General features: G+C 47.9%; 1 protein-coding gene across 4 annotated transcripts in view; it reads left to right on the top strand.

The window, feature by feature from the left end:
• Window positions 1–21,698, top strand: part of lnx1 (ligand of numb-protein X 1) — a 45,172-nt gene extending 23,474 nt beyond the window's left edge. For 2 of the 4 annotated variants that reach the window (XM_036522693.1, XM_036522692.1), the window contains exons 4-11: window positions 783–938; window positions 7,353–7,561; window positions 8,871–9,260; window positions 11,337–11,471; window positions 12,857–13,034; window positions 13,501–13,738; window positions 19,678–19,836; window positions 21,243–21,698. In XM_036522693.1, the coding sequence (XP_036378586.1) occupies window positions 783–938; window positions 7,353–7,561; window positions 8,871–9,260; window positions 11,337–11,471; window positions 12,857–13,034; window positions 13,501–13,738; window positions 19,678–19,836; window positions 21,243–21,378 (1,601 nt within the window). In that variant the 3' untranslated portion in view covers window positions 21,379–21,698. The remainder of the gene's footprint in view (window positions 1–782; window positions 939–7,352; window positions 7,562–8,870; window positions 9,261–11,336; window positions 11,472–12,856; window positions 13,035–13,500; window positions 13,739–19,677; window positions 19,837–21,242) is intronic. The other 2 variants (XM_036522695.1, XM_036522694.1) reach the window with 1 other exon arrangement.
• Window positions 21,699–22,758: the final 1,060 nt, after the last annotated feature.

Below are 22,758 nucleotides of genomic sequence, written 5' to 3'. Positions count from 1 at the left end.
GTAAATGTGTATCTATCCCTTTGTTTGTGTGTGTAAAAATGTGTCTGTCCCTCGGTGTGAGAGTGTGTGTCTGTCCCTGCGAGTGTGTGAATGAGTGCATGTGTGTATCCATCCCTGAGTGTGTGCGAGTGTGTGTCCGTCCTTGTGAGTGTGTGTGTGTGTATGAGTGGGTGTCCAGTCCTTGGTATGAGTGTGTGTGTCTGTTCCTGGGTGTGTGTGTGTGTGTTTGTGTCCAGCCTTTAATGTTTCCAGCCAATCACCGTGAGAATAGACCGGCACAGCACTAGGTTTTTTGCTGCAGAAGTGTGGCTGTGAGATGCTGTCACTGTCAAACATGCATGTTTAAAAAAAGACGTAGCTGTCGCATGCCGTCGGGCATCCTGTGCTCACAGAGTGTGCTCAGAGCACATCTCTGCGATGGCACATCCTCCCCAACTGCCCCGCAGGGCTGCAGCAGTCTGCAGACGCAGCGCAGACGCACTGATCTCTCCAGCATGTGGATCAGCTGATACAGCTGGCTCAGTGGATAGGATGACATTCCAGTTTGTGGAACGATCAGGTCGAAAAACAAAAGGGCATCTCTGTCCGCCACGAAGGCTCTGCAGGAGCAGACTGTGCAGCTAATTGGCCGGTCCAAAGCAGGCATGTCCAGGCAGCTGATTGGGTGTGCCACAGTGGGCGTGTCCAGGCAAGAGCTGTTGATTGGCCGTGCTGACCCTCGGGCAGGCATGTCCAGACATGTCCAGGCAGAGCTGACCTCAGCACTCTCCCTCTCTCCTTAGTACGGAACTTCGACCGCACGTCGGTCAGGAGCCGGTCCTTTCGAAGGCTCAACCGCGCCTTCAGCGTTCTGCGGAGGACCAAGAGTGGAACAGCCATGGCCAATGAGAGTGCGGAAGAGCGCGACAACGTGCGCAATGCCAACGTGCCCCAGGAAGGTAAGACTCACCTGGCGGGGGCAGGAATCGGACAGCTCTGCAAGACACAAAGCCTTCAGAGACAGTCACATGACTGCACACTGTTAGGGGCATGCCTGCTATCTGTGAGTGACACGTTGCTGTTTCTGTGAGTGACAGGTTACAGTTACTGTGAGGGACATTGCAGCCCTCTGTTACTGACAGGTTACAGTTATTGTGGGTGACGTAGTTCTGTGACTGACAGGTTACAGTTACTGTGAGGGACACTGTTGCTTTCTGTGAGTGTCTGTGGCATTATTACTAATAGCATTATTTATGAAGGGACAAACGGCTCTCTTGGCTATCCATCTTGGTCACAAATGGCCAGCAAATCAACCATGGTGTGTTACTCCATGTGTCTGCTAACCTAAAAATTAGCATTACATTACATTACCTTATGTAGCAAATGCTACAAATGCTCTTACCCAGAGCAACTTCCAAATAAGTGCATCACTATGCTTAAGAGTAGTTATCAAGAAGTACTACAAGAAGTCAGTAAGATGCTTAAGTTAAGTGCTAAACTAGTGTAGAGTGCTTCTTTAATAGAAAATAGGGATAGATAGGATAGATAGAAAGGAAGGTAGACTAGAGATACAGCTTGAAAAGATGAGTTTTCAACTTTCTCTTGAAGGCACCCAGGGAGTGTGTTGTACAAAAATGCATGCATGACACCTGTAGCACTACAGGCAGTGCCCTGTATTTAGGAGGCCTGTAGCATTACAGGCAGTTTCCTGTATTTATTATATTTCATTACGTCATTTAGCAGACGCTCTTACCCAGAGCAACTTTCAAATAAGTGCATCACGATGCTAAGAGTAGTTATCAAAAAGTACTACAAGAGGTCAGTAAGATACTGAGTTAATGAGATGTGCAGCACAGAGCGTGTTGTGCCTTGTGAATGGGTTCAGGCTGTGTTCCACACAGTGCGGGATGTAGGTGGTGCAGCGGTGGGTGTGTAGTGTGTCCTGCTGTCTGTGTCCTGCTGTCTGTGTCCCTCAGTCGTCTGAGTCTCTCGTCCTGCTGTCTGCGTCTCTCAGCTGTCTGCGTCTCTCAGCTGTCTGCCTCTCTCAGCTGTGTGTGTCTCTCAGCTGTCTGCCTCTCTCAGCTGTGTGTGTCTCTCAGCTGTCTGCCTCTCTCGACCGTCTGCGTCCTGCTGTATGCGTCTCTCAGCTGTCTGCCTCTCTCGACCGTCTGCGTCCTGCTGTATGCGTCTCTCAGCTGTCTGCCTCTCTCAGCTGTGTGTGTCTCTCAGCTGTCTGCCTCTCTCGACCGTCTGCGTCCTGCTGTATGCGTCTCTCAGCTGTCTGCCTCTCTCGACCGTCTGCGTCCTGCTGTATGCATCTCTCAGCTGTCTGCCTCTCTCGACCGTCTGCGTCCTGCTGTCTGCGTCTCTCGACCATCTGCGTCTCTCAGCCATCTGTGTCTCTCGACCGTCTGCGTCTCTTGACTGTCCACCTCTCTCGGCCGTCTGTGTCATGCTATCTGTAACTCTCGACTGTCCGCGTCTCTCGGCCGCCTGCATCTCTTGACCGTCTGCGTCTCTCAACTATCTGTCTCTTGGCTGTCTGCGCAGAACTGCAGCATTTGCTGCATCAGTAATTCATGAGGAAGTGACACACGCTGCAATCAGGGGAAGGAGCTTACAGCAGAGCCACCGCTGAACGCAATAAAAATACACCCATCCTCCCTGTGCGCCTCTCCTGTGGGCAGCCAGGGGGCCAGGGGGCGTCTGCAGGCCGTAATGCTTTTTGAAATCTGACACATCACATTATCTGGAGTGATGGAGCTCCACTGCAGAACCATTAAATATTCAGTGGATCACAGAGGACTGAGCCAGGACTGTGGATCAGGGGTCCGAATGCACACACTCACCCTCTGCTCACAGATCCAGGGTCAGCTTATTCTGTCCTATTCCAAACCACTGCCGAGTGAGCAAAAAATAGAGAAACTGATCCTAGATGAGGGCTTGAGGATACGGCATGACAGGAAACAGAGAGAGGGCAGGTTATGCAAACCTGTGCAGGCCTGCATTCTGTGGGCGACTCCGCCCTCTGTCTCTGGAAGGAGTCTTTAGCAGCAGAGGGAAAATATTGACTTTGGAGCGAAGAGCAGGGCAGGGCGGACGCACACAGCCATAAAGAGATGAGAGATTACGGCTCAGCTCACTGCAAACACGTTCTTCACAGAGAACTACGCACGCCAACACACTGCCACATAGAACGCCCCCTACGGGACATAGCGACACATAGCTTTACACTCCCACTCCTGTCCCTCTGTTTCTATGATTCTCTCTCTGACTCTCTCTGCCTCTCTCTCTGACTCTCTCGGGGTCTGTCTCTCTGAATTTTTAGCCTTTCACTTTAGCCCTGACTAAGCCCTTTCTTTATAATAGGCATCAATGGAGAGAAAATGCTTAATGTAAGATAACGTCCATATTCATAGGATTTCGGTTTTGATTTTTGACAGGTGGAAGTGTTTATGACAAGACATGTCCGAGAGAAGTTTGGTGATCATTGATCGCTGTTTTGGAACATTAAGCCACTAGGGCTGGGTATTGGCACAGATGCCCCGATTCAGTCGATTGCAATTCACAAAGTAACGATTTGATGCAATCCGATTCGACACGATTCCAATTCGATAGGAATGAGATCCATATTTGGAGAGATGTTTAAAAAACTCTAAAGGGAAGGCAAATTTACAAATGCAGAGTCACTGAAACAAATTGTGAAAATCACTAAAGAAAAGGCCAAAGGCTTGTACAGTCATGCGCCGCTTAATGTCCATTCGGACAACGTCTGTTCGCATATACATCCGTAGTCCCATAAGGTTATAATAAAGTTTTAAATCCCGATCGCAGAACGCGGACGTAACCAGACGTAGTGAAGGCAACGCTTCCCGCACGCAACACGTGTATCTCATGTCTCATGGAAATAAAGTAATTGCGCTGCCAGGCGTATAATGGTACAGTACATAGTATACCATATAATACATATGTCTTGATAGGTATAATAAACGTCTATGCTAATGCCTTATGTATGTAAAGTAGGCTAGCCTACTGTACTTTCTATCATTGTTTTAATATGTCCTTAATCAATTGTTGTTATCCTTATCAAATAATAATCGATTAATTGTCGGGTTGTTTTTCCTTAGCCCACCCAAAACCGTTTAGTAGGCTAGGCTTAAATTCTACGATCGTTGAAGTTTATTGTACTCTAGGCTATCATAAAAGCGATAGATACCTTGTATATATACATAACACAAATGCATGTTATATTCTTCAGTTAAATGTTTATTGTAAATCAAAAATATAAGACATTCTTGTATAGCATATCAAAGATGTTGTGTAGGCCTAGGTTTCGTTTTCCTATTAAGAAAGGAAAAGAAAAACTAAAACAACTCCGTTTCGTTTGTCTCAAGTGAACCGATAGCCTAACATTATCCCTCTTGAACGATATAGATGACAGTAGCATAAACTAAGCCTTCTGAAATAAACATATACACACTGCAGAGTCCGATCTCCTATGCTCACATAGACCTAAATAACCTAAAACCTAAGTATTTTTATTCAGGACGATCAGCAAATCTACGTGGTCAGGGTTGAGTCTTGTGCGCAGTCTGTTCACAGTAAGGCCAGCTGCTGAGAGAATATGTAACTTATTTTTTATGGTATGTAGTGCGCCTGTTACCTTATATGGTTCGTTATGTTTTCATTTGCATTATTAAGCTTCTCATAGATTTCAGTTAGCATTTGCTATATTTTTAGAGTTAAATTGCTGTTTCCTCAAAGCTAATATTGGCTAGAATTTCTCCAATCTAGTGTTCTAATGGCACCAGTTTTAGCATATGCGCTAAACGGCTAATCACACCGGTGTGAGCGTACGTGCGAAAGGGTTAAAACGAAATTTGCCGTTCAGCACATCTGCGTTTGCCACGCCTTTCAGTAATTCAGCCAGGTAAATATCCAAAGTTGCGGTCAAACTTGATAATATGATTAATTTGCGTTAAAAAATTAACGCGTTGAAGTTTCCAGATCAATCACGATCCAGCCTTAACGCGTTAACGTTGACAGCCCTAATTACAAGAGGAAACGGTTCTAAACTTCTGGAAGTTTAAATCAATTAATTGTTTAGTTAAAGCTTAAACGATTAAATTATTATTAACAGTTAATCGATAGTCGATTAATTGTTAACAGCCCTATACCAGGCATCTCCACGATTTCGGACACCCTTCTCCACGCATCATTTTTTTAATTTATATCTCTGTACGTATCAAGAGACAAATTGTAGATTATGGGGAAACCCGACACCGCCACGATAAGCGTCTCCTCCATGTTTGACTGGAACCAAAATGTTGGATCATTCGTTTCAGCAACGCGTGTCACGCTGCCTTCGCCGTGTCGCATCGCTCAGTATTTGCAGAAACCAGACCTCGAGTCTAGTCTATTTTAGCCCCACCTAGTTGGCTTTGCAACAGCCACTTGTCTCTTGTCGCTGTAAATCGCCAACTCTCATTGAAAATGAATGGCAGCCGGTCGCTTTGTCTCTCTCCGTCCGTGTCGTCCTCTCTCGTCCATGTGACCGTAGGGTTAGCCATGGTGAACACTGAGAGGTCGCATCACAGTTAAAAAAAAATCGATGTAGGCCTTTAACGGGTTTTCCTCTATGCGTTCGCAGGTCGTTAAACACCTTTTACTGAGCACGTGTCCCAGTACTGATTTGCTGTGCCCCAGTAAAATCTCACGTTCGAGTTTCAACAAGCTCCTATATTTGGCAGTGGATTAATTTAGATTGATAATAACGGAAAAAAATGATTATTTATAATCCACAATGTCAAAGCAACGCATTTTAACCCAAAATACAAGATGAGGCGCGCACCTTGCGGTCCGGGTCCGTACACCGCGGCGCGCACATTACTGTCCGTGCACGGCAGTGCGCATGTCGTAGCCGGTGCACCGCAGCGGGCACGCAGCAATCCGTGTATCGGCACGCGAAACAAGAATCGGGATTGAGGAACGGTAACACTGCGGGACTAAATGCAAATATGCAATAGTTTAATGACTTGAGTTGGGTTTTGTTGTTATTATTTGCATATGCAGGGTATGACTTTTATGCCTAAAAAACGCGTTGAGATAGTTCATGATGTATGTTGAAATAAATATTTTCATAAAGATTAATATCTCTACATTTTTACCTTTACCAGTAGTTGTTTCAGTTTCAGCAGCAGCAGTATGGCAGTAGCAGTAATAGTGGGCTAAGCAAGGGAAGTTCATATAGCACATTTCATACACGCAGCAGGCATTCAAGAAAAAAATTGTGTGATTTGAGTAATGGAGGGCCTGTGCCCCAGTAGAGCTTTATGTCTAGCAACGTCCCTGCGTTAAACGTTAAAAGTTAATCGAGAGCGGCATCTAATGAGGGGGGTTTGCCTTTAATAGGACAGTTAGGCTGTGTCAAGAGCCTGTCTATATAATTCTCTGGCTATGTTTAACCATTTCGGAAATGAACCTAGAAAACCGGGAAAAATGCATATTAGCCTAAAAGATCGATCCATAAATTTTACAGATCGATATCCAATCCGACGAATTTTTAAAAACGATTAATCGAAAAAACGATATTTTTGCACACCCCTATAAGTCACATTAAGCGCTTTAGAATGTCCCTTCTTCCATAACAAACGTGCTTCAGTTTTAGAAAAATATTTCAAAAATGTATTCACAATAGTAGCAAACCAGCAAACATTCTTCGATATTAAACTACATTATGAAACATTTTCACTGCAGTGAATAACGTAAGAAACTTTGGAAACATAATATCTTACTTAGCCTATTTAATTCAATCATACTGGCAAGGTGCCAGATACGGTGAAGTTCAAAATGTTCTAATCTAGCATTTCTGCTTTTTCCAACCATAAACAATTTAACAAAAGATCAGCAGCAGCCATGTTAAGGGTATTTAATTTCAATGATGAACAGAATCTAGCTTGCTAGTCAACTAGGTTTTCATTTACAGATACAACACACATTATTTCATAGTGACAGTCATAACAAGATTCATTCAAACAGACCTTTAAATGATGCCTAAACTTACATTTGCAAATGGAAATGATGTTCGTGTTTATTTGCATATAGAGCAGGGAGGTGAGATCTGATCATAAGTGGTCACTCGAGACGCATGTGGAGACGCATTTTAATGCCAGGTGTGAACAGACGTACTTAGAGCTGTCCACATGTGATTGGATCACCTGAGACGTTAATGCCAGGTGTGTACAGGGCCTCTGTCTCCCTCTCTCTCTCTCTCACACACACTCTCTATGCCTCTCTTTGTCTCTCTCTCTCTGACTCTTTCTGCCTCTCTCTCTGACTCTCTCTGCGTCTCTCTGACTCTCCCTCTCTCTCAGTGCTGGCCCTTCCTCAGCTACACCACCTGATCCCGGATGGTGAGATCACCAGCATTAAGATCAGCCGTTCCAACCCCTCCGAGCCACTGGCCATCAGCATCGTCGGGGGCAATGAGACACCACTGGTGCGCGTCCTCATCCAGGACATCTACAGAGAGGGCGTCATTGCCCGAGACGGGCGTCTGCTGCCTGGGGACATGATCTTAAAGGTGTGTGTGTGTGTGTATGTGTATGTGTGCGTGTGCGCATGTACAGGGGTGTATGCGTGTGCGTATGTGTGTTCTGCAGTTAGTTTCAGGTGTCATTTTCAGAGATAGACACCGGGGTCTGCTTCTCCCTGGATCCAAGGCTCTTATTTCCCACACATGGATGTAATTTCTGCTGCCAAGTTTCAGACCAAATCACCACCTTTCTCTGCACTCTGAGTAAATATGGAAGCACACCTGTAATTTCACTAAATTTAGACGCATTGAATCTGCATGAATTAATACTCTGCACCCCTGACATGTGGGGTGCGGAGGGAGGCAGGTCTGCACTACCCAGGAGGAGAAATGAGAAGTGTTTGGATTACAGCGCGGTATAAACACACACATACGCGCACGCGCACACACTCTCTCTCACACACGCACACACACACACTCGCATATACCCACACTCTCACACTTCCCTTTCAAAAAGCAACTGTCTCTCCACGGCATGTCAGAAAAGAAAGAATAAATGAATTATTAAATTTAATTATTATTAAACCAAAAAACAATAGAGAAATATAATTGTGTGTGTAATAAATAACATGCAGGAGGCTGACCCCCTGGCCAGGTGGAACAGGGGGAGGAGCTCACCAGTCTGGACCAATATCAGTCAGTGAATTCATCACATACTGGCTCCGCCCAATCTCCGCCCACTATTATTATTCTTATATATTTAAAATAATACGTTGTATTAATAGTAGTATTGTAAATATTGCTACCATTATTATCTATTTATCTGGTAGACCTTCCTTTCCAGAGCCACTTACAACGCTACCACTAACCAGCATTCATCAAATGACAACTGAGGCAACAGGAACAACAGTGCATTACAGTCATTCAGCAGATGCTCTTATCCAGAGCGACTTACATAGGTTACAGTTTTTACATGTTATCCATGTAACATTTACTGACGTAATTGTGGGCTAAGTACCTTACCCATGAGGAGAGCATCAGTGCCCCAGCAGGGAATCAAACCAGCAACCTTTCATTACATTATATTACATTACTGGCATTTAGCAGACGTTCTTATCCAGAGCAACTTACATTACACCGTTTTTTTTTATAATGTTATCGTTTTATACAGCTGGATATTTACTGAAGCAATTGGGGATTAAATACCTCGCCCAAGGGTACAGCAGAAGTGTCCCAGCGGGGATCAAACCAGCAACCTTTTTTTTTAGAGTTTTTAAAGCAGCATCACTGTATGCTTGAACGCCGAGCCAGAGAGTGGACCGCAGAGGCATCATCACCTCTCTGTCACCCCCTGCAGGTGAACGGCATCGACATCAGCAACGTTCCGCACTGCTACGCCGTGGCGACGCTGCGGCGGCCGTGCCCGCTGCTGCGGCTCACTGTCCTGCGAGAGCAGAAGCACCGCTACCGCGTGGGCGGGGCCCCGTCGCCGACCGAGGCCACGTCCCGGCCCGCAGTCACCCGCGACGACAGCCTGCATGTTGCGCTGGCGAAGAGCAGCCCGTCCGAACAGCTGGGGATCAAACTGGTGCGGCGGGCTGAGGAGCACGGCGTCTTCGTCTTTCATCTGCTGGAGGGCGGGCTGGCGGCCCGGGACGGCCAGCTCCGCATCAACGACCGCATCCTGGCCATCAACGGGCACGACCTTCGCTACGGAGCACCCGAACACGCTGCGCTGCTTATACAGGTGAGCACACCTGTGCCTAAGCACACTGCGCTACTCATACAGGTGCGCACACCTGTGCCTAAACATGCCGCTCGGCTTGTACAGTACACCTGTGCTACAGAGGCCTGATATTCCATAGAGGTCAGAGGCCTGATGGAGGTTCTGCCACAGTTGCAGCAGTTAAGTTTGGTTTCACAGTTTCGGATTTTGGTTGTAGTTGAAAATCAGTTGTGGTTGAACTTTGGCATAAACTGTGTCATTTAGTCAGTCATACAGCTTCTGTCAGTAAGTGAAGTTCCAGAAGAAACCTAGAGTGGTGTGTGTGAGTGAGTGTGTGTATGAGAGAGAGAGACAGACTGTGTTGTGCATGAGAGAGTGTGTTGGGTGTGTTTGTGCATATGTGTGTGAGAGAGAATGAGTGTTTTTTGTGTGTGTATGTGCAAGTATGTGTGAGAGAGAGTATGTTATGCATGTGCGTGTTATGTTTGTGTGTGTGTGAGTACGTGCATGTGTGTGTGTGAGAGAGAGTGTGTCGTGCAAATGCGTATCTCTGTGCTCCCAGAGAACACTGTGTTCCACTGAGTAAGTCCCTGTAATGTTTGCTGTAATGTTCAGTGCCATGTGTCACATGCAAAGTTTCGAACGAAGAAAACAAACCCTACAATGTCCACCACAGCTGTGTGAACATCCCTGCTGCGCTAACACACCAGCTGAAAGGAAATCCACCTTCCCTCTGTGTGTCAGTGTGTGTGTGTGTGAGAGAGAGAGAGAGAGAGAGAGAGAGAGAGAGAGAGAGAGAGAGAGAGAGAGAGAGAGAGAGAGAGAGAGAGAGAGAGAGAGAGAGAGAGAGAGAGAGAGATATGGCCCCCTGGCATGGCTCTGTAAGTTGGCTCATTATTTTGGTTATTCTGTGTTAAATAGAGGAAGCAGCCTGTGGATGAGTGCGGGCTTCTGTTTGCTGTCTGATTCCCCTCCTCGGGCATTTTGTTCAGCATGTTACGCACTTTGCAGTTTTTCAGAGTGTCTCAAACCCTCTGCCATTAATTATCTCCTGAGCTTTTCTCAGGAGGGTTGGGGAATGTGAGCACAGCACAGGAACAGCGTTTCCCTTCTGATAGCATCTGTGCGCACAGGAAGCTCAGCGTCTCTTTCCCCTGTGACCGACAGCTCAGGCACCTCCGTGTGTGTGTGTGTGTGTGTGTGTGTCTGTGTGTGTGTGTGTGTGTGTGTGTGTGTGTGTGTGTCTGTGCTTATAGGGAGGTTGCAGTGGAGGGAGGGTGTAGTCGAGGGAGGATATAATCAAAAAAGATTTTGGTTGAATGAATGAATGAATTTGAGTCAGGTTGCAGTCAAAAGAGGTTGTTATCACAGTGCAGTTGTGTTTGACTCGACTCGTGGTCACGATGCAGTCGTGCTTGACTTGTCGTCACGGTGCAGTTGTGTGTGACTCGTCACAGTACGGTTGTGTGTGACTCGTGGTGACAGTGCGGTTGTGTTTGACTCATGGTCACGGTGCAATTGTGTTTGACCAGTGGTCACGGTGCGGTTGTGTTTGACTCATTGTCACGGTGCAGTTGTGTGTGACGTTGTTACAGTGTGGTTGTGTTTGAGTCACGGTCACGGTGAAGTTGTGTGTGACTCGTCACAGTGTGGTTGTGTTTGACTCATCATCATGGTGCAGTTGAATTTGACTCATGGTCACGGTGCACTTGTATATGACTCATCACAGAGTGGCTACGTTTGAGTCATGGTCACAGTGCGGTTGTGTGCAGTTCGTGGGCACAGTGCAGTTGTGTTTGACTCTCACGGTGCAGTTGTATTTGACTCATGGTCATTGGTGGGGTTGTATGTGATTCGTCACAGTGCGGTTGTGTTTGACTAATGTTCACAGCGTGGTTGTGTTTGAGTCGTGGTCCCGGTGTGGTTGTGTCTGAGTCATGGTCACAGTGCGGTTGTGTGCAACTCGTGGTCACGGTGCAGTTGTGTTTGAGTCATCATCACAGTGCAGTTGAGTTTGACTCGTGGTCATGGTGCCGTTGTGTTTGACTTGTGGTCACAGTATGGTTGTCTTTGACTCATGAGTCTTGCTTCCTGCAGGCCAGTGAGGAGCGTGTGCACTTTATTGTCTCACGGCAAACCCGTCTGCAAACCCCAGACATCCTGCAGGAGGCGCCCTGGAGCATGGAGGGGCCTCCCCCCTACTCACCTGAGGACACAGAGCCTGCTCTACTGGTGAGAGAGACACACGGTATATACACACACACTCTACACACATGCTCTACACATACTCTGTATGTACAATCTATATCAATCTATATATGCACACATCTGCACACACCCACAATATATATGCACACTCAATGCATACACATCTATATATAGCAAACACATAGTAAAATCTATGTACACTCTACACACACATACACACACGCACACACACACTATACACACACAATCAATATATACACACATTCTATGCACACATTCACATATACACACACTATACACACATACTCATCACATACACACTATTCACACACACACACACACAGTTAGACACACACACAGTATACATACTCACACAGATAATCATAACCACTAATAGTATACACTCACCCACACAGCTATGCACCATACACACACACATGCATACACCCACATACACAAACTCATGTGGAAAAACATATAACATCGATATCAGCAGTATTAACGGTATTAAGCCACCAGATTTTCTGTAACACTCGGTAACACTCTCTGTCTGAGAATGACATCAGCGTGTTTCTGCTCTTCATCTCTCCTTACACTCCTGAAACACCCCTCTCTGCTCAGCAACTCCTTCATCACAGAGACTGTCAAGGCAGAGTCAAAGAGAGGACTTTTTAGGTTCCACATCGGGCGGGATGAGGATTGCCAGCTTTTTCTGATTCTCATTATTCCAGCACCAGAGTTTTTCCGCTTTCATAAAATTCCTCTTCAGGGCCTCTTTATCCTGCAAGTGCTAATTCTGTGCCAGTTTGTTAAATGGGAAATTACTGTCATAGCGAGTCTGTAAAACCACACCATCTTCAAACCCAAAAGCTCCAAATTCTAAGGCCTCATGATAATGAAGTGGTCAGCTGAAATCTGAATCCAGCGTGTTTTGGAGTGAATAATCTCAGAGCAGGGTCCATTTCTCCTCTGAATGTTGGGCTTTGTGCTGAACAGAACGTGTTTTGAACAGAAACCTCTTTTGTTGTAGTTGTGATGCTGCACTTCATTAAGCCGCACCATCTTGGCTGTGTTTATTTCTCCTGGAACAGCTCCATCCAGATGGACCAGCAATCCCAGAATTCCCAGCACATAAACCCTGACTCCCTGCACAGTGCAGTAAATCTCTCAGTGACTCCAGAGTGCAGAAAAGCGTACTCTGCGGTCACCCTCTCAGTGGACTCACAACGCACAACACGCTCTCTCACACACATATACATACACACACGTACAACAGTCTGTCACAGACACACACACGTACACAAGCGTACAGCACCACACGCAGTTGACTCATGATCCTGGCTCTTCGGTGGGGTTGCTGTATGTTTGGGAAGTGTGTGTATTAGCATTTCTCTGTCACCGCCCTGCAGGACACCTGCCAGAAGCCCGCCTGCTATGAGAAGACGGTGACGCTGATGAAAGAGCCGCAGGACTCGCTGGGCATGACTGTGGCGGGGGGCATGTCCAGCCGCGGCTGGGACCTCCCCATCTACATCACCAATGTAGACCCCGATGGAGTGGTGGGACAGGAGGGCTCCATCCGTAAAGGTACGCTCACCTCTGCATGTGTGTGTGTTTGTGTGTGTGGGTGTGTGTGGGTGTGTGTGTGTGTTTAAGTGTGTAGGTGAGTATGTGAGTGTGTGTGTGTGTGTGTGTGTGAACTTTGATTTCCACAGCACACCTGCTTCAAGGTGACTCCCTGTGTGTCTCCTCAGTGACTCTGTGCCCTGGTAATGAATATGTAGCTCTTTTCTGGAACTGCTGCAGGTGACTGTAGCATCAGGATGGCATCTCTGCAGGGAGTGGAGTCCTGTGTCTCTGACCATGATCTCAGCACTGTGTCTTACTCTGACTACACCCACCAGGAGGTCACACACACACACACACTAGGAGTTCATTAATATGAATCATTCAAGACCCATTGGTATTAGTCTCCTGCATCTTTTGGCGACAGCTGGTGGCTCTGGTGGACCTGGGCACTGTTGTCATGGTAACGTGCCCCTGTGTCCCGCAGGTGACATCCTGCTGAATGTGAACGGAATGGATCTGACAGGTGTGACCCGTAGCGAGGCTGTGGCCAACCTGAAGAACACCTCTTCCCCCGTGGTCCTGCGTGTGCTGGAGATGAGACCACCCGAAGAGTGCCAACCCGAATGCCCTCCCCTCTCCCCCGCTCCCACCGACACCAACCTTAACCCACTGCCCAACACCGACTACTCCCCGCTCTGGGTGTCATGGCTGCAGCTGCCCAGGTGAGAGGCCGCGCCTTCACTGTCTTTCCTGCTAGTCTTTCTCTCCGCGTCTGACTTTCACGATCTCTACCTCTGGCTTTGTTACACACAGACATCCTACCACAGTAAACATCAGGACTATCTGCAGCTGGTCACCTGTCCTACCCACAACATCTGCACTTATTCTGACCATCTTTAAATATTATAAACATCTGTATTCATTGTATATATCTGTAGATAAGCGTCTAGGTTTATGGTAATCATCTGCAGGTACTATACATATACTATATATTCTTTCCTCTCTGAGGGCTGTGCTTCTCTACAGGTTTTATCTGCTTTGAGTCTAAACTTTTTGGGTTGAATGGTTTTTGATCTGGCTGATGTCACACACAGATAGGCCACTTCAGCCTCTTAAATCTGTCTGACAAACTAAAACCCCAAACAGATACTACAAAAGGGTGTGCGGCCTGCGAGCGTCGGCGCAGGGACGTCAGCTTGGGGGCGTTTTGGATATTGCTCATCCCCTCAGCCTTTTCGGCTGACTCGCCCGTAGTGTAAGAGGCTTAGCAGCATTGAGGCCTCCTGGGGGGGGGGGGGGGGGGGGGGGGGGGGGGGGGGGGGTATAGGAGGGATTAGAGTCTCACTCACGGTGCACTGAGATTCTGACTGACCCCTGAGACTGGCCAAGTCTGTGTGAGTGACTGACTGAATTACTCTGTGTTGTTGAGTGACTGACTAACGGTGTTGGAGACTGACTGAGTCTGCATGAGTGACTGACTCTGTGGGTGACTGATTGACTCTATGTGAGCACAGAGCTACACCATTTCCTCCTATTCAAACAAAGAAACACGCTTCCATTATCCCTCAGAGCAGGTACTGCACTGCTTCTTTCAGTCTCACATTCCTCCAGGGAACTCTATCTTGTGAGATGCAGGGAATTCTGGGAAAATTATTTTCACTCATCATAATAAAGTTGAGTTGGATGGTGATAGCTGCTGCATATGGGCTCCTGCAGCCAGAAAGCCTTCGGGGTTCGGAATTAAAATGATTGACGAAGGAAAATATCCCGTTTGGCCAAATCCTCGTCACCGTCCTGCACCGGTCCTCTGATACACTACACTGAAGACAGAAGATTTAAAGGAGCTTGCAGAAAAAAGAAAAACAACAAAACAAATTATCAGGAGAAGCCTTTCCATCTTTTCAGGAGCTAATGTTGCGAGACCTGTAGCAATATTACAGATTGGTTGTAGAAGCGTTCCTCTCCCTCTGACCAACAGGAATAAATTTGCTGTTAAAATGAAAGCAGAGCTCCTCCTAAATTCCTCCTGGAACCCAGTCTTATCGTAAATGAAGATTTATTTGTGCAGCTTTGAATCGCACCTGAATGCGTGTGTTTGTAACTCATCCCGTTCTGGAGGTGATCCAGGTGGTTTTGAGACTGAGTCTGAGACCTGTGCCAGCACAGAGGTAATTTGCATGCTGCTTTATGAGTTTTAGCGGTGTTTACGGCTCTGTAGCTATGAAGCTCTTGCAGAGCTGGGTGCAGACTCTCTCTCTCTCTCAGAATGCAGAGCGATGGCCTTGCTGTGCGTAAGGCAATCTGCTGCAGTGTGCTGCTGTTGTACAGTGGCGTTCAGGGGTCAGCAGTCTTGTTCAGGGGTCAGCAGCCTTGTTCAGGGGGTTAGCAGCTGTGTTCAGGGGTCAGCAGCCTTGTTCAGGGGTCAGCAGTCTTGTTCAGGGGTCAGCAGCCTTGTTCAGGGGTCAGCAGTCTTGTTCAGGGGTCAGCAGTCTTGTTCAGGGGTCAGCAGCCTTGTTCAGGGGGTTAGCAGCTGTGTTCAGGGGTCAGCAGCCTTGTTCAGGGGTCAGCAGTCTTGTTCAGGGGGTTAGCAGCTGTGTTCAGGGGTCAGCAGCCTTGTTCAGGGGTCAGCAGTCTTGTTCAGGGGTCAGCAGCCTTGTTCAGGGGGTTAGCAGCTGTGTTCAGGGGTCAGCAGCCTTGTTCAGGGGTCAGCAGTCTTGTTCAGGGGTCAGCAGCCTTGTTCAGGGGTCAGCAGCCTTGTTCAGGGGTCAGCAGTCTTGTTCAGGGGTCAGCAGCCTTGTTCAAGGGGTTAGCAGCTGTGTTCAGGGGTCAGCAGCCTTGTTCAGGGGGTTAGCAGCTGTGTTCAGGGGTCAGCAGCCTTGTTCAGGGGTTAGCAGCTGTGTTCAGGAGTAGGAGTGAGCAGCATTGTTCAGGGGTTAGCAGCTGTGTTCAGGTGTATCCGGCAGTATTTCAGTATTAGCAGCTTTGGTCAGATGTAACGAGCAGTGTTCAGGCATTGGCAGCAGTGTTCAGTTGTAATTTGCAGTGTTCAGTGGTTAACAGCAGTGTTCTTCTGAGGTACAGGTTCTGAAGCAGGGAGGACACATTCTGTCCTCTCAGGGTTTCCGTAGAGCTGCAGGACCCAGCTGTGGAGTAAACAGTCAGGTCTGAATGGCAGTGCAGTGACTGGTGCTGGAAGTGCAGAATCTCCCAGCCCTGAAAGCCTCCAGCCTGCAGATCAGAGCACAGCAACACAGAGCTGCTCTGTTTCCTACCGGCTGCTGCGCTCTGAAACTGGCTGAAAAATTCCTCTAAATCTAGGGCTGATTAGAAACCCACAATCCCCCCCGCCTGTGTGTGTCTGTGTGTGTGTGTGTGTGTGTGTGTGTGTGTGTGTATGTTTGAAGGGGGTGGCCAGTCATTTGATGGTCAGCTCCCTTCTCTCTCTGACCGCACACACCCGGAGGTCCAACCACCTGCTACCCATTCCCTGCAGAGATTGCTGTCTGCCCCAATCAGATTCATATGGCCAGACATTGCTGCTGATCCCAGAACTGACCAAACAGACCCACACAGCCACAGGCATTTCTGCTAATCCCAGAGCTCATTAATTAGATACACAGCCAGGCATTGCTGCTGATCCCAGATCAGATCATTCAGGCCCACACAGGAAGGCATTGCTGGCCATGCACATCATTAAAAATCATGGCCTGTAGATCCACTCTGATCTGTGCCATACCACAGAGTGAGATCACTAAGGTGACTGCATTCCCTGAACGTGAAAGATCCTGAAGGATGTTTTATCTCTGAACAAATGTTCACTTTAGAGTGCTGGGTGAGAGCCAGCCAGTCCAGGAACATCCACAGTGCTGGGTCCTACATTGGGCATCAAAAAAAGCTATTACTACACATGCTGAAGGATAAAGGGTTAAAATAGCATAGCATAGTATACACTTTCTGGACATTACTAAAATGTTTTTGATATGCTGTTTCTTAATCAACAATTGCTGACAGACTGTGATGTCATAGCAGGAGCTAGAGAAGGTGTCATTAGCACGAGAGGGGGTCATATTTAGTCAGAGAGGAGGTCATCTTTAGCCAGAGTGGGGTTTTTCAGCAGCTGAGTCCTGGTGAAATGCACAGAGACAGATGCAGCGGGGTGCTTCCAGCCGCAGCTGTGCAGCAGGCGGTGCATCTGAGCATCGGAGAGCTGAGAGCTAGACTGAGTCAGCGTACTGTCACCCGGCTGCCAAGGGATTATGGGATGGGGTGCTGGTGCCAGGAGCGGGTGGTAGCAGGTGGCGGGCCTGCGCCTGTCCTCGGAGTGCGGTGATCACACTGCCCGCTGGCTGACACTCATCACAGACACAGTGCAGTGGTCACACAGCCCACTGGATCATCACAGACACAGCGCTGAAGTCACACAGCCCACTGTCTGACGCTTATCACCAGGGCTGGACTGGGAAAAAAAATTGGCCCTGGCATTTTTGGCCCAGAGGGCCACCACAATCTTTAACATGATTGTACATTCAGGTACAGAATTGTTGGAATTCCCTGACAAAGATGTGCAAAAAGCTGTACAATTTAAACAACACCATACTGGTAATGAGCAAATAGTTGTTTATTCAATTAATGCATGGAGCTGTTCCATCTTATTTCATTTTATACCAACTATTCAGTTCATACAGATTTCAAGTATCCAAATATTGATGATGGATACTGCATAAGGTTTACACAGTTAATAGATCACCTTTTGTTTTATATTAATGTTCAAAGAGGAGTAATAGATCTTTGTATGTGATAGGGCAATTAATCAATGGCGTGCTTGTTTGTTTGGGGACTTTGACCTAGGCCTACAGTTCATGCGCCTGCCATGTGAAGGTGCATGCTCAATGGAAAGCAGCACTAAACAATGTGAACTTACTGTAGCTGGAGAGCTACCCCACAGATAGTAATAACAGTGATCCATAGCATATATATCCTATTAGTTACCACCATACTTGGCTGAAAATAAACATAGGACAACTTTGTTGCCTGTTGTTGGAAATGAAAACTTTTTTTTTTTCCTGTAGGCTAATACATAAGCAGGCATACATTTTAGCACAGTAGATCTACAGGTGTTGTATATTATACAGCCTTTTCACACATCTTTATCAAGGGAATCCTTAGCCTAATAATTTTAATAATATTATGATGACACGATATGGACCTAGGTCACTCACAGCAACGTGGGCTAAGTCAACGCGATGCCGACAAAATAACATTAGCTAGTTAACGTTAGAATAGTCAGCCGAAGTTGCGACTGCATTAAGGAACTATGCTAGCTACTAACAGAATGCCAAATAGCTTATGCTGCGCTATTTGACATTGACTGAGTGACTGACCACCAGCAGTAGGTGACGGTCTCACTTTATGATAGCATTACCAAATGTTATCTTATCTTATTATCATCGACATTAATTGAATTAATCATCATCATCCTCGTCATGGCTTGGCACGCACACTGCCTCCCTGCGAGTCCCTGTTAATCATGAAGCTACTCCATGCTTACCGCTTCAGCTACACTCTCCTCCTGCTCCTGCTCCTGCTCACTCTGTCCCTCGGCCCTGTCATGCTCACTCTGACCCTCATCGGCTTCCCTGCCACACACCTGCTCCTCTGCCTGGCAGTGGCCATGGCCAGCCGCTTCTCCTCCTTCAAGTTCCACCTGTTGCTGCACAATGTCGGGTAGGCTACTGTAGATGTTGAAGCTACTGCAGCAAACATGTCTGTTATTTTTGCACATTTGGCAGCATCTGCCTCTAGATTTTTCATTTTTTTGGCCCGCAACTTCTCCGCACCCCCCTTGCGCTTTTGTTTATCCATTTTGACGCCCTCATCCTTCCACAGATTTTTGGCTCCGAGCCACGACATCTGACACGAGAAACAGCGGACAGAGGGGGAGGGGTGGGGCCTAGTAAGAGATGTGATTGGGCCAGCCCAGTGTCAGTACAGAAAATGAACCAATGGGCCGCTGTCCCTGCTTTATCGGCCGGATGTTGGCCATTTTTTAATTAAAAATTAAAAATTAAACTATATCGGCCCCAAGGTGCGTCTAAGGTGCGTCAGCCCACCGGGAAAATGCCCAGTGTGTCAGATTACCAGCCCACTTCTGCTTATCACAGACACATCACTGCGATCATACAGGCCATTTGATCATCACAGACACAGCACGGCGGTCACACAGCCCGCTGTCTGACGCTTATCACAGACACAGCACGGCGGTCACACAGCCCGCTGTCTGACGCTTATCACAGACACATCACTGCAATCACACAGGCCATTTGATCATCACAGACACAGCACGGTGGTCACACAGCCCGCTGTCTGACGCTTATCACAGACACATCACTGCAATCACACAGGCCGTTTGATCATCACAGACACAGTGCGGCGGTCACACAGCCTGCTGTCTGACGCTTATCATAGACACAGCACTGTGATCGTACAGGCCGTTTGATCATCACAGACACAGCACGGTGGTCACACAGCCCATTGGATCATCACAGACACAGCAAGGTGGTCACGCAGCCCGCTGGATCATCACAGACACAGCCCACTGGCTGACGCTCATCACAGACACAGTATTGTGGCTCAGTGCGTCTGTGCCTTCTGTCCCCTGCAGGCACCTGTACTGCTGCAAAGACATTGTCCTGCGGCGGAGCACATCAGGCAGCCTGGGCTTCAGCATCGTCGGAGGCTACGAGGAGGTGAACTGCAACCAGTCCTTCTTCATCCGCTCCATCGTGGAAGGGACGCCCGCCTACAACGACGGCAGGATACGGTACGCTCCCCCCTTTCATTGCAGTGCGCCCCCTGTAACTGTGTACTTCTGATTACTGCCAGTCTGTGTCATGCTGACATGCAGTGTTTGGCTAATTGCAATAAGCCGTTTTGCCCCAGGCTGCTTTGTTGTTCAGTGTATTTTTACTCTGGAGACTCATAAAGCCGACATGCTACCAGGAGACTGTGTGCATGTGCCTGTGTGTGCAGTTCTAACCTGTATGTGCCTGTGTCTAGCTCTAACCTGTGCCTGTGTCTAGCTCTAACCTGTGCCTGTGCGTAGCTCTAACCCGTACCTGTGTATTGCTCTAACCTGCGCCTGTGCGTAGCTCTAACCTGTACCTGTGTATTGCTCTAACCTACGCCTGTGCGTAGCTCTAACCTGTGCCTGTGCTTTGCTCTAACTGTGCATGCCTCTGTGTGTAGCTCTACCCTGTATATGTGTAGCTCTCACTGTGGCCACCTGTGCGTAGCTCTAACTGTGCTTGTCTGTGTGCGTAGCTCTGACTGTGTGTGTAGCTCTGACTATATGGGTAGCTCTCACTGTGGCTACCTGTGCGTAGCTCTAACTGTGCTTGTCTGTGTGCGTAGCTCTGACTGTGTGTGTAGCTCTGACTATATGGGTAGCTCTCACTGTGGCCACCTGTGCGTAGCTCTAACTGTGCTTGTCTGTGTGCGTAGCTCTGACTGCGTGTGTAGCTCTGACTATGTGTGTAGCTCTGACTGTGTGTAGCTCTGACTGCGTGTGTAGCTCTGACTATGTGTGTAGCTCTGACTGCGTGTGTAGCTCTGGCTGCGCGTGTAGCTCTGACTGTGTGTGTAGCTCTGACTGCGTGTGTAGCTCTATGTGTGTAGCTCTGACTGCGTGTGTAGCTCTGACTGCGTGTGTAGCTCTATGTGTGTAGCTCTGACTGCGTGTGTAGCTCTGACTGCGTGTGTAGCTCTATGTGTGTAGCTCTGACTGCGTGTGTAGCTCTGACTATGTGTGTAGCTCTGACTGCGTGTGTAGCTCTGACTGCGTGTGTAGCTCTGACTGCGTGTGTAGCTCTGGCTGTGTGTGTAGCTCTGACTGCGTGTGTAGCTCTGACTATGTGTGTAGCTTTGACTGCAGGTTTAGCTCTGACTATGTGTGTAGCTTTGACTGTGTGTGTAGCTCTGACTGTGTGTGTAGCTCTGACTATATGGGTAGCTCTCACTGTGTGTAGCTCTGGCTGTGTGTGTAGCTCTGTGTGTGTAGCTCTGACTGCGTGTGTAGCTCTGACTATATGGGTAGCTCTGACTGTGTGTAGCTCTGGCTGCGTGTGTAGCTCTGACTGCGTGTGTAGCTCTGACTATGTGTGTAGCTTTGACTGCAGGCTTAGCTCTGACTGTATGCAGCTCTGACTGTGTCTCTGTGTCTGTGTGCAGCTGCGGGGACATCCTGCTGGAGGTGAATGGGAAGAGCACATGGGGAATGACTCACACTGTGCTGGTGCGTCTGCTGAAGGAACTACGCGGCAGAATCACTCTCACCATCGTGTCCTGGCCAGGCAGCCTGCTATAGGCCAGCCGGCTGGGGGTGGGGGCAGGGCGGGGACAAGGGCGGAGCTCACACTCCTCATGGACAACTGACACTTTGCCTGGAGTTTTCAGAACCCCCCCCCCCAACCCCCCCACCCACTCCCTAAGTCTGGCTGAAGCTTGACAGTATCCAGATGATAACTGTGCCAGACGGATCCGAATTTGTCTGGCACCCCCTGTCTCCCCGGGGATGTGTCTGCAGGTGGGAGTCGTGCTGGGAGAACACACATGTTGCCAATTACATATTACTGTATATGTTAGAAGATGCATTTCCTGGGACTCACGTTTCTGTACTGTAAATGTTGGTGTCTGAAAAAAACAGATTCAAGCACTTGTATGACTTTTGTCTCTTTTTTTTTCAGAAGGGCCTTTGAACAACATATATATATATATATTTTAGGTTCGTACTGAACGTGTTTTTCATTCTCCTCATAATGTTGAACACTGATCTGTGTCGATGTTTCCGATGCTGTGGCAGAATTTTCAAACCACTTCAAAAAAAAAAGCAGCTTAATTCGAGAGAAAAGCTGATAATCTGTGAGGGAGACATGACTGGGGCCTTAGTGACTTTCACACTTCCTGTGTGTGTGACGTTTGGACTTTTGAGGAGCTGTTTCGCTGTCTGCTCACTTCCTGCTCTTTCACGTGCTTGGGCCTGTGATATATGTCTGATGGTACCTTTGGTAAAATAATCAATAAAGTTGTTAAAAAGGAGTGGTCTGAGTGAAGTTTGATGTGGCAGTGACATATCTTGGCATAAGTCATGGAACAGACACTGGTCTCTCAGTGGACACAGGGAACAGACACTGCTTTCTCATCGGATAAAGGAAACAGGCGGTGCTCCTTCATTGGGTGCAGGGAACAGACCCTGCTCTGTCACTGGACAGAGGGAACAGAGCCTGTTCTCTCATTGGACAGAGGAAACAGACCCTGCTCTCTCATTGAACAGTGGGAACAGACTGTGCTTTGATTGGAGACCCAGCTGGAGAGAGGGCTGTTTCTGTTCTGTGTCTCCCCTACCAGCAGCTTAGCGCAGGCTTTGAGGTGATTCGATAGGACCTTGAGCAACACTGGAGCCATTCATCCAACAGAACAAAGAGCTGCCTGCTGTTTCAATAGATCCGGAGAAACACCTCTCCGGCACAAAGCAGCTCCTGCAATCGTCATGACTCCCCCCCCGGCCTCCACACTGAGCAAAAGAGCAAAAACCTGTCCAAAGCTAGGCCTTTCATCTGACACTTTCATCCAATAACAGCACTGATACGCCAGCTGTATCAGTACGGGGACAGAGGCAACCTCTGGACTCAGTCTTGAGTCATCAAGGTAAAACTCTTCTGTAAAAATCACCCCTTCAGAGCGCAAC

The sequence above is a fragment of the Megalops cyprinoides genome, chromosome 2 (genome assembly GCF_013368585.1).
Source record: "Megalops cyprinoides isolate fMegCyp1 chromosome 2, fMegCyp1.pri, whole genome shotgun sequence".
In the NCBI taxonomy this organism is placed as follows: domain Eukaryota; kingdom Metazoa; phylum Chordata; class Actinopteri; order Elopiformes; family Megalopidae; genus Megalops; species Megalops cyprinoides.
Note: the sequence above shows the minus strand (reverse complement) of the source record. Positions and strands in the feature narration are given on the sequence as shown.